Source organism: Gadus chalcogrammus, chromosome 1, assembly GCF_026213295.1.
Source record: "Gadus chalcogrammus isolate NIFS_2021 chromosome 1, NIFS_Gcha_1.0, whole genome shotgun sequence".
NCBI classification, from domain to species: Eukaryota; Metazoa; Chordata; class Actinopteri; order Gadiformes; family Gadidae; genus Gadus; species Gadus chalcogrammus.
Window position 1 is genome coordinate 3076054 of NC_079412.1, and position 17124 is coordinate 3093177.

The window sequence follows — 17124 nt, forward strand, 5'->3', positions numbered from 1 at the left end:
GCTCTTTTTATTCCAGTATGATCATATTGCCGATTTACAAAATGATCAAACAGCTTTAAAATAACGACTAACTGGACATGAGGTATTGGAATACTTTAACCATCTAACCTTAACCATTATCATTTAGATAGATAGATAGATAGATAGATAGATAGATAGATAGATAGATAGATAGATAGATAGATAGATAGATAGATAGATAGATAGATAGATAGATAGATAGCTAGCTAGCTACTGAATGAACTGAATTCCATCAATGGATTTCTTTCTTCCCTGATGGCATGGAAATACTTCAAGACGATGACTCCAAGATTCATCTGGCTCATGAAAGAGTGGTTCAGGGAGCATGCCATCCTTTTCATACATGGCTACCACATAGTCCTGAGAATCTTTGGGATGTGTTGGAGAAGGCTTTGCGCTGTGGTCCGACTCTCCCATCATCAATAGCCTACAAGATCAGGGTGAAAATTGAATTGAATTGAACACTTGACGGAAATAATTCTTTAGACCTTGCAGTAGCCTATTGAAGCAATGCCAAATGAATTTGTTCAGCAATCAAGGTAAGGGTGGTCCAACGAAATTTCACACACACACACACACACACACACACACACACACACACACACACACACACACACACACACACACACACACACACACACACACACACACACACACACACACGTAAAATAAATCAAATCACTCTCAGGTACATAAAAGTAAAGAGTAAACAGCATGTGGAGTGATTACTAGGCCTGATAGATACTGATGATGTGAAATATTGACCAGTATGTGCAATGGTGGTAGTGTAAAGTGACACAGTGCAGGACATAATCACTGTAAGTATGGCTTGTTGTTAAATTTGAATGTGGCACATATTCTATAAATATGGAAAGAACAAGAGTATGAATTTGAATGTGTTGTACAGTGGGGGTCATTATCTAGGATTACCATCATCTATTTCAGTCTTCTTTTCTCTGCTATTGAAGTGATGCACTTCAGCTCTATACCCAAAACATAGCCAGCTTTCCTTAACAACCTGTCCAGTCGCCCAGTATCCATCTTCTTAACGCTGCCTCCCCACAACAGCATATAGGAGAGTACAATGACAGACTGGCTAAACATCCTGAGGACCTTGCAGACATTGAAGGACCACAGCCTCCTTAGCAAGTACAGCCGGCTCTGCTCTTTCTAGAGTGCATCTGTGTTGGCATTTGTACGTGGTGACCCCCTCCACATTGTCCCCTCTCAATGGAGACTGGTAGCATATGTCATTTAGTCCTCCTGTAATCCACCACAATTTCTCTTGGAGGTGTTCAGTTGCAGGTGTGATGACCCAGGCGGGTCTTTGACCCGGCCCTGCTGTGTGTATGCCTGTGTTTCTCTCACTCCTAATCAGGAGATTGTCGGCAGGTGCTGGTTGGAACGGGACCGCAGTGTATAGAGCCTGCCCAGACAGGCTTCTCCCTCCTCCCGGCATTTGATTTCTGCTGTTTGTTTGTAACACATGGACTGATGTTCACTTAATAACAATATAGTAATAACATACTAACTAACTAATATAAATATATGATTAATATATTCCTCACCATGACCTGACGTGTAGACACTGTGAAAAAGAAATAGGAAAAAGGTGACCAAACGTTTCACTAAATTAAAGGCTATGAGTGAGTTTGTAGGTGAGTTACAAATGTATCAAGAGTAGAGGCCAGTTGAATGTGAAAAGGGATGGTTAAATGGTAAATGTTGTGAATATTTTGGGGGCAATTTTGGCTGCAATATTTTCTGCATTTATATAGGCTATACACCAACTATTTATGTAATGTGACAGGAGCGGGATGGAAGTCTTCCTAAAGGGCTGGTCTGTTGGGTACCAATACCTACCAGTTGGTTACCTATAGTATCAGTTGTAGTAGTATCTATCTCCTCACCTCCCCTGACCCATGTAATGCTGTAATAAATAAATGTAATAAACGATAACGCTATAAATAAAAGTATTTTTTAATAAAAAAAAAAAAATTAAAAATTGAAACGCCGGAACGCGTTCTGGGCGCGCGCGCTGAAACGCCGGAACGCGTTCTGGAAAACCAAAACGCCTTCTGGGCACGCGTGCTGGCGTTTCAGAACGCGTTTAATTGAAGTCGAATTGTGGCACACTCGGCTTGCCATAACAGTCTACTGCAAGAATCAGGGAAATCTAGACATTCTTTGCAAAAATTAAACATTTAGAAGAATACGTGATACTTTGCTTTGATAGTTATATACCTCTGATTGGAGATTGATTGTCGGCGGCTCCTCCAAAATAATGTTACCTTCAACTAAAAATGACACAATTATTTTACCCTCAATCATTTCACATTTGATTAGCAAGACAATTATTTATGTCCTTTGCCAATACTTGAATACTCATTACAAACACCTTGGATGTTGAGGCAGTGGGGTGAGAGGGCATCCCCCCTTCCACCATCATCGGCCGACCTTCGATATTGGCGAGAGCCAGCTCCTCCGAAGTGGTGAAGGGTGGTGGTCGGAGCAGTATTAATTTGGGTTTTCTTTTTATTTGCTACAGGTAATCAACATGAGATTAAAGGTTGGAGCCTAGGCCATTGCAAATCACAGGCTAGATTCACCTGAAATTATCAAATGGATGCTTACAATTTACCACATTGAATAATATTTTTATATTTATTTTTGACTTGGCCCCATGTTTGTAGGAGCGTGCTGGCACCACATATGGGGGTAAAACACATGATAATACATGATATTTTTTAGACAATATGCAGAATCATTTCACTTACGAAATAACACAGTAGGCTATTTTTTGCCAGCACGCCACCCTAGCCATATTATGGGCAACCGTGTTCCCCTTGGCTGTGATTTGAACTTTGAATTCCTCGTAGGAGTTCATAATAATTCACTGCTCGCCTTGGGTGAAATACACCGCTCTTGCTCGATTCATTTTGTGTAAGGGTGAGTCGAATGACGCGATAAACGCCCCTTTTATGTGTACGCGCATTGAACCTAAAGCGGAAAACCTGGTTCAACTAATTGAATCTAAAGTGAGCGTCGTGGTACCATTTAACTCTGATTGCGAGTTGCGGCTCTGTCGAGCCAGGTTTTCCCAAGAAAGCCTGGGTATGTTCAGCGAGGTTCGTGGTATCCCCCCTCAGGCTAAGAGACAAAAAAATAAAATTGTTGTCAGTTGTAAATAAAATATTTTTTATAAGCCTCAAGGATGTTTTGACATTGATTTTTGATAAAGTATGCTGAGTTTTGTTAAGTCACGCTCAGACTAGTGTCATTTGCATATTACAATCAAAAAAAATTCTCCCGTGACACTGTCACTTTTTTTTCCTCTGAGGAGTTTGCAGGTCTGATTGGAACACCTGGCGATAGTGTCCAATTGTGCGTTGGCCCATAAGAACATGGACAAGTGGAACAACGAAGCCATGCACGTCCCCGAGCACCATAAACACCTGATTGTACGGGTGTGGGCAGGACTTACATGTTCCATCCATGTAAACGGTCGCACAGCGTCGCAGCTTCCGCAAGTTGTCCTTAGTGGCAAAGACTGCGACACCCCAATCCTCATCTTGGTGCAACAGGAATGTATCACTGCCCCATGTCTCTGCCCATGGACCTTCTATTCTTACGTCCTCAATGGTAGGTGGGATGGGAGGCATAACATGTTTACGGGCTCTGGCCATAACTGACCTCACTGACGGGAAGTCTTGTGGTGGTGCTCTGTCTCCTCCACCCTGGAGTGTACGTTGCCGCTGCAGAGCTACTCGCCGGGCATTGTAGACCCTTCTGATGGGTACTGTGGGTTCCCTCTCGACTTCTCCAATTGCCTCTTGGCGGAAATCTGCATTGCGCACCTGTACTTTGTCAGGGGCATGCACATGTTCACCGACCTCATTGACAACGATGTTAGGATGCTCTTCCTCAACATCAAAGATGTTGGTCCGGAGTACTGACCTGCAGTTCTCTCTCCAGCATCTCCATCTAATATCTTGCTGGTTAGTGCGGTGCCTATGGTATCTGAATTCGTCCAGAACCAAAACTTTTCCTCCCCGGTCTCCCGTCATTAACCTCGCCATGGTCTCCTCCTTGGTAATAAACTAGCTCGGGCCTATGACAGGGGTGGCTAACTGGTCCAGCACGAGGAGCCAAAAAAAAATCTAAAAAGATTGGATGGGTTTTGCATAGCCTATAATTTTATTAGACCTATTATTTTTCTCTGCTAGGTTGATATGATTATATATAATATTATATATAATTAATGAGTATTTTCAGATTAGATAGGCTACCGACGGATGGTGAGATATCGGCCCCTGGGCACGCGGACTATGCAAGCCCCTCCCCCCAAAAAAGATACAAATAAATGCATCTTTATTTAAACAAAACAGGATTTACAAGGGTTGACATTTTATGATATTAAGAATAGTCAAATATCATTTTCTAAGGCTGTTCAATAAGAAAGTGACGGATCAGCTAAGTAAAGTAAACTGCGCAGGCACGGCAGCCTCAATAAAAGTCAACAGCAAATACATTTTCTCTTGTTTTTGCTTAGCTGTTCCACTTACAACCGTTCACCGTTGCTCCATCTTCAAATCACAGTGCCTTGATCGTGACCTGTGAGTGACCGATCTCAAATGCACAAACTGAAATAGTGCCCCCTAGTGATCTTTTTTATTTACTCAGTATATGCCTACTATTGCTGTTTTCTCTTGAACTTTTGTATTTCTCTAATTGCTTCGACAATGCAACATTAAAAACTAACAGTGACTTCACACAGAAGCTCTGTGGACAAAAATCACAAAGGTAAAATTTCGTTTTTCTGTTGTTAAAGGTCCCAATAAATGAAAATCTCACTTTATGATGTTTTCTAACATAAATATGAGTTCCCCTAGCCCGTCTATGGTCCCCCAGGGGCTAAAACTTGCGTTTGGTGTAAAACGAGCACTAATTGTTCTGCTCGCCTTTGAAAAAACGGAGGCTCAAGCGCGCTGATTTGGAATGTCTTTATTTATATCGTCATAATGCATCTAAGCTCCTCCCCTTACTCTGCCTGGCCCGCCCAGAGACGTTGGCCCGCCAATGAGACACGACCGTGCGAGCGTCACATGTGTGTGTGTGAATACTAGGGGTGAAACGGATCAGTGTGTCCACGGTTCGGTTCAGATAACCGTTTTGGGCCTCGGTTTCGGATACGGTTCGGATTAGGATCATGTCCGTGATAGTAAATAGGCAGACTTTTTTTTTGACGGAGGGTTTGGGGGAGAAACACAAAAATGAATGAGACCCACAGGCTATTGCAATGTGTTAATTGACTGCAATCAGACAACTTGCAAGGCTTTTTTGTGCAATAAATGTTCCCCTAAATGCATTTGAAAACATGGTGCACTGAGTGTAACATGTAAGGGATAACGGCCGACGAGGCTTAGAACTCTGGCGACGAGCGCAGCATGAAGCCAGAGTTGCCTCTACCTGTCCATTATTTTCATCGAACCGGTCGACCTCGAAGGCTGTTATCCCGCTTATCACCCGTTTGTATTTATCTCCCGTATATTTAGAATATAATTGTATCAATTACTTTCTTTAAATTTAGGAATCGTGCGCTTGAAAAGCCCAGTTTGTTTTGAACGCTGACAGGATGAAGGGAGGGGCGGGAAAAGTTTCATTGGCTCGGGCAGCACTGGTGAGAATGCATTCCGCTGGGTCCTAAACACCCTTTTGTATCGGACGTAGGCTACAGTAGGCAAAATACGCTACATAAGGCAATGCCTTCATGAAACCGAAATCCGCGGATCTCCAGAATGCTCCGAACTGTGGTAAACGAACCGAACGGATTCGGATACAATTCGAATCCGCTGCAGGCCTAGTGAATACACACACTGTAACGCAAGTGTTTCTTGTCGGTTCTTTGACGTCTCTTGTATTTCCATAACGAGACTGTAGTGGGGGTTATCTGAGCCATGGTTGAGAAGGAATTGGGGGAAAGGAACTTTGGCTTTGACTCGCTGAAGTAGGCTACATGAACTGCGACATGCCGCCAGTTGCCGCGAGGCACCATCGCCCAGAGACGTCGCAGAACCCGACAAATTTGTTTGTGATTCATAATATCGTCTTGAGGCGCACACAGCATTTGGCCGTGATAATATATATTATATGATATAGATATCTGTGTAGGCTATATGATAATATTTAGATATAGAGCTCCAGGACTCCCGTGTGTTCTAGAATATTTACAGAACACGGCTAAAGGCTGTGTGCGCCTGCCATTGCGATACATCCACTGTAAACAGAGCGCATGGTACCGTGGCTGCAAGCTGCTCAGGGCCACACCCCCACCCTCCTCCTTGACACGCATTTGGGGGAAGCTCAATGTGCGACTGGCTCGGAGTGGCTGTAACGCTGCACCACGGCGTAATTTCGGGAACGTCTTTGAATACTGTGTTAGTTGCCCACTATACCTATCTTACATAAAATAGCATGTCATGGGACCATTAAAAGAAAGGGGGAAGTTTCTTCTAAAGTTGTTATTTGCGAGATTTAGTCCCAGAATGATATGGTTTAGATGGTTGGAATCAGTGGCGGCTCAGCTTTCATATAATATGTAGCCTAGTTTGTGCAGGTCCAATTTCGTGAAAAAGATCGCTATTGCAGGGCTCTCAAGTCTCACGCATTCGGCGTGAGACACACGCAATTCAACCCATGCACACGTTCACAAACCACACTTCGTATTTCTCAAGCAGAGAAATTGCCAGGATATAGCGCCCACCAATTTGGGCTGCTATTTAACAGTGGAACAGGTAGGAATCAAATGGGTTTCCCGTACGTAGTGTAACCAGACGTCCTCTTCCAGTAATGGTGGAGAAAGTAACAGACTGGGGAACATGGGACCCTTTTTCAGAAAAAGGGTCCTATGTTCCCCTGTCACATACATATCGGGGAACATAGGACCCTTTTTTGTGAAAAGCGGGAACATAGGACCCTTTTTAAAAAAAAGGGTCCTATGTTCCCCTGTCTCATGCAAAGCGGGGAACATAGAACCCGGGAAACATAGGACCCGGGGAACATAGGACCCGGGGAACATAGACACGCTCCCCTCCACCGGTGTCAAGACAATTTGAGGGCCAGATCCAGTCTGCCGACTGTCGGCCCTTTTCACGATTGGCTTAACCCATTGGCGCCGGATGCTGCGTAGCGCAGCATAGCCCCTCCTGCCGGTTGCTGCATAGCGCAACATAGGCTTTCCTGCCGGTTGCTGCGTAGCGCAGCATTTTGTACACGTGCTGTTTCATGACGAATGCAGCATATAACTCACTCTGGTTGGTTAAAAATACACATGGGGTGGGTCTTAAGGCTTTGGTAAAGATCAGGAGACCACCAAAACGAACTTTGGTTGGCTGAAAATCACGTCAATCAATCATATAGCCACGCGATATTCTGTGTTCGTTTTCAGTGATTCCATGCTGGTTAGCGAGAAGTAGTAGTGAAGAAGGAGCAGTGAAGATGGAGTGTTTTGATAGCGATGGCAGTGATTTCGAGCTAGATTTTGAAGGATTTGAGTCTGAGAGGGAGGAGGATATTGAGGATCCATTAGATACGGCACAGGAGTGGGACACGTTTGTGGACACGGAAGGGGAGGAGGAGGAGGAATTTCAGGGATTCCAAGTGGACTGGACAACCGGCAATTACCAGCCTCGGACAACGAAGGCATTTAAAAGAACACCGGGGATAAAGCAACCGATCGCCGTGGATGCTAGCCCCCTCGAAGTCTTTTCCCTGATATTTACAGATGAGCTGTGGGACTTGTTGGTAACAGAGACAAATCTGTAGCTGAACAATTACGCACACAGATCCCCACGACCTCAAAGTGGACACCGGTCTCCAAAACGGAGATGAAAACTTTCCTCGGGCTGTGTCTCACGTTCGGGATTTTAAAGCTGCCAGCACGCCGGAACTACTGGAGGCAAACTAAGTGGCTTTTCCAGACACACTTTCCCAAGGCAATGTCCAGGGACCGTTTCGACATGATCTGGAGGTAATTATTTATGTTTTGTTTTCTTGTGCGCTCTTCCGAGTTCTCTTCTCTTAGAAAACGGAATGGGCAGTAATGATAGTGGTGCTATAGCGATTACTAATGTGATGATGCAGAACTGTATAGCATAATACAGCATAATGAATAATACAATTATGAATAAATATAAATACTATAAATAACATTGATGGAACTGGAACTGGAAACTGCTTTTCTGTTAGTGTAGCTTTATTGTGTATCCAACTTGAATGTGTACTCCCTGTCTTCGCCACAATTAGCATTTGAACACCTTCCCTACCCCCTTCCTGCTATTCACCTTTGTCATCTTTTGTCACCCCTCCCCCCCTCCCCCAAAATGAACCCCTATACCCTATAGACACTCTAGTAGGCCATTGTCTTAGCACCAGCTGAGAGGGTGGGTCTCATAATAATACAATGATTGAATGCTTTGTCATATGTATTTTCAGATATCTCCATCTCCAAGATAATGTTGACCCCGCCATGGATAAATCTGACAAACTATGGAAGATCCGGCGGTTCATGGACCTCCTCCTCGCTCAGTTCCAGGCACTCTATGAGGTCAATGGGTATGTGAGCGTGGATGAGTCCATGGTGAAATACAAGGGACGCCTCTCCTTCCGGCAGTACCCCCGATGAAGCGGTGAAGTGGGGGATAAGGTGTGGGTCATGGCGGAGAGCAGCACTGGCTACCGTCAACAACTTCCAGGTGTACACAGGGGCCATTGTGGGAAAGCCTGAGACAGGCCTGGCTCACCGCATTGTGTCAGACCTGGCACAGCCCTACTTTGGGTCCAACCTGTGTGTGTACATGGACAATTTTTACACAAGTGTGAAGTTGTTACTAGATCTGCAGGGCATGGGGGTGCAAGCATGCGGCACGGTGCGTGCCGGGAGGAAGGACCTCCCTAAAAACAAAGAACTGACTAAGGCGGCTGGTCTAACAAAGCACGCATTCAATGTGGCGCAGCGGGATGACCACACGTCCTGCGTCTGGCAGGACACAAAAACTGTGATGGTTCTGTCCAACTTCATGACCCGACAGAGCATGGGTCAGTGAAAAGGAGAGTTGGTGGGCAACGCAGACGATGTCCGTTGTGCCAGCGTGCCTGGCTGATTATCCAAAGCACATGAAGGGTGTGGATCTTCTGGACCAGATGGTGGGCTACTACCAGATTCACCATCGGTCTACGAAGTGGTGGAGGAGGCTGTTTTTCTACCTGATCGGTGTTGTGGTGGCCTACAATGCCTTTGTTGCTGCCAGGTCTGTGGGAGGACCTGCCTGGAAATACAGGAGGACTGGCTATAAAGACTGGCTGGAGGATCTGGCCCAGGAGCTGATCGTTCCTGTCACAGCGAGGAGCGCTCCCTCTGTGCGCCCCACCACCCCAACAGGAGCTTCTGCTGACCATGATCTGGCACAGATCAATAGTAAAAGGAAGACCTGCAAGGAGTGTTCCCTGAAGCACAGCGGCACCAACGTGCGTCCGGGGTCAACACTGATGGGGTGCAAGCATGTTGTAACATCCCCTCTGCACCGCGAGTGCTTCATTGCACCATGTAAACCGCGAGGCCTGCTCCACCCCAGGACGTTCTCCATTCCTCTCCATCCCTCTCCTCCCTCCCCATCCCTCTCCGCTCCTCCCTCCCCATTTCTCTTCCCCCCTCCTCCCTCCCCATTTCTCTTCCCCCCTCCCTCCCCCTCTTCCCCTCCCTCATAATGTTTGCATACAAAATTGTATTTATTGTACTATTGTATTTATTGTATATCATTGATTTATATTGTTTTTGTGTGTTTGAGAGTTTTTTTTATAAATGTTATTGTTTTTTGTGTGCTCAGGGAGCAGGTTTAAATAAAACCTGCAGTTTCTTACCTTCACAATGCTTCTTATTAATGTTTCTAGGTGCTCCAGAGGCCTTAGATATAAGGTTTATGTAGACGTTGACAATTCTTACTATTTTCTCAGAAAACCCTCAGGAAATGAGGTTATTTTTCCTAGAATAGCATAGGATTTTAGCAGGCGTTTTTAGCAGGCGTTTTAGGCATAAATTGGTTAAAAAATGGCTTATTTAAATTTATACCAATACGATGGTGGGAAAAGCTTACCAGTTTGTATGTTTTTTTATACTTGATCCGCTGACCGCTTGGAAGCCATCGGAGTACATATCTTTTTAGAAGAAAGGGGTTATGTGGTAGGATCTCTAAGAATGCTTAACTGGGATATTTATTATTCATGGCTCAAATATTAAGGATCATGCTTTTAACGTGTAACTAACGCATTTACGCGGTCAGCGATCCGCTGCCAGGTTTGGTTCTCCCGGGTTGTAGAGGCTTTAGAGTTCCCTTTTCTTGTGATAATGTCCTTCTCCTCGTCATAGCTCTCCAGGAGTTCCATTTCATTGAAATAAGGGGCCCGTTTCGCCATTTCGATACGCTTTCCATGATCCATACATCGTGTCTTTTTTAGGTTTGGTGTGGACGCGCACAACCCTGTGTTAATCAAACCCGATTGATTGAACTAATGCACACCGCTGCTGTGGAACCGAAAACTCTGGGTAGTCGGACAGGGTAATCAACCCTAGAGTTCAGCGGTCTGTAGCGAATTGAGCGACAGAAGCGAATTGATCGCACCAAATCGCCGGGGAAGTCATCCACTTTTTATGGGCAAAGGCGACCACAGCGACCAACGCTCCCAGCGGCCACAAAGTTGAGCGACCAGAGCTGTCAAAAAGATTGAAAACTTTTTAACTTTATGCAAATGACTATTATTCGCTTCAGCGGCCAAACACTGACAGCCAATCGGAATGTAGACGCTCTTCGCTTGCGTGGATCCCAGGGAACATCGGCAGGCACTTTGGTTCCTACCTACCTTTATTCACTCACTGAACAAAATGTCGGCTGAAGTATTAATCGCGGCTGTAACTGGGCACCCGGTGTTGTACGAACCAACCCTTTTTCAGTTCAGAGATCGAAACGCCATAGTGGTTTGGATATCAAGTGATGATAAGCGGGAGTATTTATAGGCTCTAGAACGTTCGTATTTAAGCGGGAATCATTTTAATTTGCTCTCCATGCCACCAATCTAACCAACCAATCGCGTGTAGCATGCTTTAAACAAAACCAAAAAAGTTTTTGAAATCTTCACATAAACAAACTAATCGACAAGACGAGGGATAAATGACAAGGGATATATCTCTTGTCTTTTATCCCTCTATTCCCCACCATTCACGGAGACTGAGGTGAATAATTGTTAATTAAATAGTCTAGATAGATAGATCGCCTAGTCAAGTCTTTATTAATACCAAACGACACAAATCGCCGGGAATCCATTTAGGTGGTTCGGCCCACACAGGACAGTAGCCTACAAGACCACACAGAACAAGTCTGACTGGACATACACACAATACATCACTAAAACTAGACACGCGTTGATAGATAGATAGACAGATAGGCCTAGATAGATAGATATGTTCCATTATTTGCCTTGCGGAGCCAACCAGTCCTGTGCACGTATGCAAATTAGCCATGTGCGCCAATGTCTATTTGTTTTGAGTGCGACGAATGAGTGCAGATCATGATTTGCAGATGCAGATCAGTGAAACATATTTTAACTACTACAGCACGCAGGGTTTTTTGTTCTCGGTTGTAATTAGCCTACATTTTAGGATATTTTTTTTATATTGGGGGGAATCACTGTCCTACTTGTTGTCGAAGCACTTTATCGAACAAGCAAAACCGTCTCGGCAATATGGCAAAGGTGTATGGGAGAGTTCACTATTTGATATGGCTGTCTGTAGGGCCTACTAAACGCAAACGGCTCCTTTAAATGCGTCTGCATAATTGAATTGTACGTCATGAACGACCAAAGCGACCAAAGCGAACAGAAAAATTTGTAGCGAAACTTTGAGTGTGTCGCTCCTGGTGTGGACGTACAGTCAGTGTTTGTTATACCTCCGTTCATGGAACACCCTCTGGACCTATGATTCTATTTTGCTATGTGTTGAGAACATTTTGAGATCCATGCAGAGGGTTTATAAGATAGCCTCCACACACACCTTCTAGTTTCTCACTCTCAACCCCTCCCAGAGCTTCGAAGCATTGCTTCCCTCAGCCAGTGTAGACGTGTGGATTGTGTGTTTTCTTGAATGAAAGGAAATCACACCTCTACAATGACTAAGTTCAGCGAGGCTGCACAGATCTGGGCAGGGGTGATACCATGAGCTATCAATGGGGGGTAGGCGTCAATTGGGGGAAGGTCCGGAGAAGAATTGCGTGTGTATGTTTACAAGAATGGCAAAAAATACATACCTTTTCCTGTGTGCCAGATGTCAAATTCGTGCTGGACACTAGGATATTGTTCCCGAATTATTTTTTGTATTGATGTGGAGCGGTCCGTGGCCATCACCTCCACGTCAAGGCCCAAGTCCAGAAGCTCAGTCATTCCTCTCGTAAAACCCAGTGGCTCCATGGTTCCAGAGCTGGTGGTCTCTCTACACTAAAGATTCAAGTTTGATAAGTTGCACGTCATCAAAATGTTCAACATAGAAAGACTAATTTTCTATTATTGTTATTCTGCATCCATTTATATGTATCTTACCTGCACCAGTTCTGTGTGGAGTATCTCCTTTGTGTCGTCCAACATAAAGGTGTAGTGGCAGTATTTTGCATTGAAGCCTGGCGAGTCACATCGGCCATCACCTGCCAAATGTGGCCTCTTCCCATCTTCCTGTTCCAAATGAACTCTTGCCAAGAGTTCTGTTCTTTTCTCCCAATACACGTTCTCAATAGCAGGGTGCAAGTACGCCTTCTGAATGTTATAAAACGTAGTTGTTCCAATCATTTGGAGACCCATGGTTTGGCACCAGTCTGAGAGTTCCGTGTATGTGCCGCCCCTGAACAGAACAGCTGCAGCTGAAAGGAGATTAACCTCTGGCATTCCTCTTACGTCAGGTGAAGATGTCCAGGTCCCAGAATGGCCCCCAAGACACATCCATTTCACCTCTGTGCCTCTGTGCGCCAGAATCAAAGATGGTCTTAGATGAAATCGGTTTCCCACACATCTGGCAAATTTGAATAGTTACGCTGGATTCATTGACAATAATCTTCTTTTCACGCCATTCCTTAACACCTTCATCCTCTGATGACGACGCCGATGTGGGGGTGAGGGTTGATTCAGGCCGATAGCTTTCGTCGGTTTCACCATTGGTATCGAGGCCTGGTGACTATAAAACAAAAGAGGTTTATTTTCAATGTTAAATTTCACAAATTGCAGTAGTTTTATAATTCCATTACAGACAATATGCTGTACAAACTTACAAACTGTGCTCTGCCAGAGGGAGGATTCTTCAATGGTGTTGACATCATTGGCGCTGACTGGTCTTCCTCATCTTCTGACGACGAGAACGAAGCTGCAGCAGACGTTGTTAGAGTCTGAAATGAGATATGATCAATAAACATTTTAATAACATAAACCTAACATACGTGAAACATCGTTGAACATCGATAACAGCAAACGTATATAGAATACTCAGCAACCAACAAACACCTACGACCACAATGAAATGACAGCCGTGCCGGCAATGCGTTGTGCAGTGGGCTACTGCACAACAAATTGCCGGCATGTCTGTCGTTTGATTGTGGTTGCTGAGTTACCACTGAAATCAATGGGTCAGTGGGTGAGATCGGTCTTCAAGATGGCCGCGCAAAGCTACAGTGCCGTCGCGTGAACCAAACAAATAGGAGTTATAAGTTTGCTGTTTACAAAGTAAAGCTGCCGTCTTTCGCATGTTTTTGTCGCATGTTGTTCTAATGTGCCGGCATGTAAGAGTGAATATTATTACATAACCTTATCCATAATAATTCAACTCGGGTTTTGAGGGGTAGCAGCCGACCGAGGAGCCGAGTAGCAAAAGCTCTAGCAGTAACCTGAAGTGCTTACTAGCAGCACTGATTTCAGCAATCAATGATGATCAGCAGTGTTGGGAACGTTACTTTAAAAAAGTAATTAGTTATAGTTACTCACTACTTGTTCCAAAAAGTAACTGAGTTAGTAACTGAATTACTTTAATATAAAAGTAACTAATTACCTGGGAAGTAACTATTTGCGTGTTAAAAAAAGTTGCTATATGTCAAAGAATTTTGATTTTTCTGAGCAGTTTTCACAAGTCAGCTGAAATGAGTAGAACAGACAGGTACTTGAACATAACCTTGGATATTTATTGCACACACAAAAGTAAACAGTTAAACAATATAAAGTGTGTTTACAGTAACTCTAGTAAATTAAATAAATCAAATTCTCACAACCTGAGACAATTTGTCAAGTAAACAACCAGTATTTTTTTCAATACAAAAGTAAGCATTTGAACAACATAAAGTGTCTTTAACTATGTGCATATTAAATCAATCAAACCCTCACAACCTAAGACAAATGTCTGGCTACTGTATTTCAAGTATTTTCTTCATACCCATGTAGCCTAATCATCCTACCCTTCAAACCAAAGATTGTATCTAAGAAGCAGCAGCATTTCAAACCTCTTGTCTGACAGCCTGTTCCTCTTTGGGATGAAGACCAGCTTCCCCAGGCTAAATAGTCTCTCTACAGGGGCACTGGATGGAGTGGCTGCATTGTATTTCAGTGAAATGTTCTTTATTAGTGGGAATCCGTTAAGACTGTCCATCCCCTGTGCTCCTGATTTTAAATAGTCAGCGACTTGGCTTTCCACAGAAGCAGAGGAGTCCTCCTCATCCTCAAAGGAAAAAAATCATCCTCTATGGCTGAGTCGGTGCTGAGGTTGCGTGTTGGTGCGTTTGTACCTGTCAGCTGGTCTTCATCTTGGGCACTTTTCCTGCACTCTGCCAGCAAACCTGCCTTGGCTTTGTCCTTCCTTTCCTGTGTTCGCAGCCAACGTAGTTTAAACCTGGGCAGTGTCACGGCAGCCAAGACGGCAGTCTCACTTTCCAGCACCTCTGCAAATCTGGTTTTGATCGCCTGAAATGACACACACACACACACACACACACACACACACACACACACACACACACACACACACACACACACACACACACACACACACACACACACACACACACACACACACACACAATTATGAGATATACATTTGATTTACTTTGATTTCATTATTCATAATTGTATGGGAGTATGTTAATGCATTTGAAGAAATACTAGCTCTTACCATGACAACAGCCTCTGGAAGGTCACCAAGGATTTGCAGGCCACTCTTCAAGTCCAGGGTCTTGGAGATCAATGTCTCCAGTGTTGGAAGGAGTGTGCCATAGAAACAGTTGTCTTCACCCTGAAGAATGTCGAGGGCTACTGTTAGTGGCTTCAACACTGTGCAGTATTCTCTGAGGAACTGGTACTCCCGATCTGTGATGGCCTTCAACCCAAAATTGTAGGAGATGGTGTTCAGCTCGGCGAGCGGGAATTCACAGACACGAGCAACGGCATCATGAAAGGAGTTCCATCTGGTTGTACATGGGACAAGGAGCTTCCTTTCAAGGACTTCATCCACGGTCTCTGCAGCAATTGTGGAACGGCTAGCCTTATTCCACAAAGCTGCACATTTTGAGGTAGCACTTCTGTACACAGATTTTATGTCTGGCCTTGAGAGTAGCCACTTGTCCACATCAGAGCATGATATAAGGTTTGCTGTGTGTGATGCACATCTGTGGTGTGGTGGCAGAGTCACAACATCCTCTTCCACATCCTCATCCACATTCATGTCTTGTAACTGTAAGGCATCATGAAGGTCGACAAAAGTCACATCATCTTCATCCTCCCCCCCAGAGTCATCACCCTGAACGGGCTGGTACACTTTAAAGGCCTTCACAAAGTTCGAACCATTGTCTGTGACAGTAGCTGTGATTTTCTTAGGAATACCAAAGGATGAGTGTATATTGTCTAGTTCAGTAGCAATGCGGTCATACGTATGACGGCCCTTGAACCGTCTGCAGGCCAAGGCTGCTTTCTTTCGCTCTAGGCTGCGTGGATCTATCCAGTGTGCGGTCACGCCGAGGCGGTTGTGCGCAGTCCAAATATCTGCAGTTGTAGACAAAAAGTCCAACTCTTCAAAACTCTTTTTAAGTTCTGTGTTCATTTTGACGTAATCAGCATCTAAGTATTTAGCAAACGTCTTTGTGCATGGTGTACAGGCCCCTCCTTTCTTTGGTATTTTAGCTATAATGGCTCGGAATGAATCATCCTCCACCGTCAATAACGGCAACATATTTTTGACCACGTACCTGCCTATCATACGGTTGACTTCAGCCTGTGTCATAGCTGTTTGCTGTGGGGCAGAAAAATCAAGCTTTGGCTGCTTTGACTTTGCTCCGTATCCTTCCTGGCTTGTGGATGGCGAGCTATCTGTGGCGGTATCTGTGTTTTTGGACACTAGCTTTGTCGATGCGTGTTTTGTTGCTAGATGCTTCGTTAAATTTGAGTTGCTAACAACGGATGTCGACAAAGTCTTCCCTCCCGGACATAGTGTACACTTTACATGCACGTTCTTGCCTTTTTCCTCGATGAATTGGAAATAGTGCTTATATTTCCACCTTGTAAATGCCAACTTTTCATCGGATTGCTTCTGGCTCGCCATCTCGGCTGCTTCTTCTAATCTGTTTGATGTGTGTGTGTGTGTGTGGTGCGAGCAGCGCATGGCCTGGCTTGTGTGTGAAAACAATGGCTCCGATTGGCTGCTTGTAGCCAATCATATTCGCTTATCCATGCGGTCTCCTCACTAGCAGTTTGTGTAAAGCCAGGAGTGCGTTCAGATTACGCAATGTATTCAATCAATTCACAGTAACGCACCGCATTTAACGTTTAGTAACGATAACGGCGTTGTAACGACGGAAACAGTAATTAGTTAGATTACCCCGTTAGTGGAAAAATAACGGCGTTACCTAACGCCGTTATTTTGAACGGCGTTATTCCCAACACTGATGATCAGTGTGTGTCATCAGTTATATAGTTGAGTGAGTCTTACCTCCAGGCACATGCGTTCAGCGCTGCTAGTTGTAGACATCCCGGGCTGTTCAT

At 44.5% G+C, this 17124-nt stretch overlaps 1 protein-coding gene across 5 annotated transcripts; it reads right to left on the minus strand.

The window, feature by feature from the left end:
* Positions 1-203: 203 nt before the first annotated feature.
* Positions 204-16700, minus strand: LOC130401410 (uncharacterized). Of its 5 annotated transcripts, XR_008903850.1 has the most exons (8): positions 15263-16700; positions 14880-15054; positions 13383-13496; positions 13195-13288; positions 12664-13075; positions 12375-12561; positions 1590-1609; positions 1385-1490 (listed from the first exon to the last, which is right to left on the minus strand). XR_008903850.1 is itself a non-coding variant. In XM_056605292.1 (5 exons), the coding sequence occupies exons 2-5, from the start codon at positions 13054-13056 to the stop codon at positions 1392-1394; spliced, it is 699 nt and encodes a 232-aa protein (XP_056461267.1). In that variant the 5' UTR covers positions 13057-13288; positions 13383-13532; the 3' UTR covers positions 1385-1391. The 5 variants fall into 5 exon arrangements, 2 of the variants coding, with proteins under 2 accessions (XP_056461267.1, XP_056461338.1); XR_008903837.1 differs by having other exon boundaries at positions 12664-13288; XR_008903839.1 differs by lacking the exons at positions 1385-1490; positions 1590-1609 and adding an exon at positions 204-448 and having other exon boundaries at positions 12664-13288.
* Positions 16701-17124: the final 424 nt, after the last annotated feature.

Bases quoted from the DNA above. Each gene is read 5' to 3' on its own strand.
- LOC130401410 (XM_056605292.1), bottom strand. From the start codon at position 13,056: ATGTGTCTTGGGGGCCATTCTGGGACCTGGACATCTTCACCTGACGTA. The intron at 12,562-12,663 runs GTAAGATACATA...TTGAATCTTTAG, and splicing joins TCCACACAGAACTGGTGCAG to TGTAGAGAGACCACCAGCTC. The intron at 1,491-1,589 runs GTGAGGAATATA...ACAAACAAACAG, and splicing joins TGTCTACACGTCAGGTCATG to CAGAAATCAAATGCCGGGAG.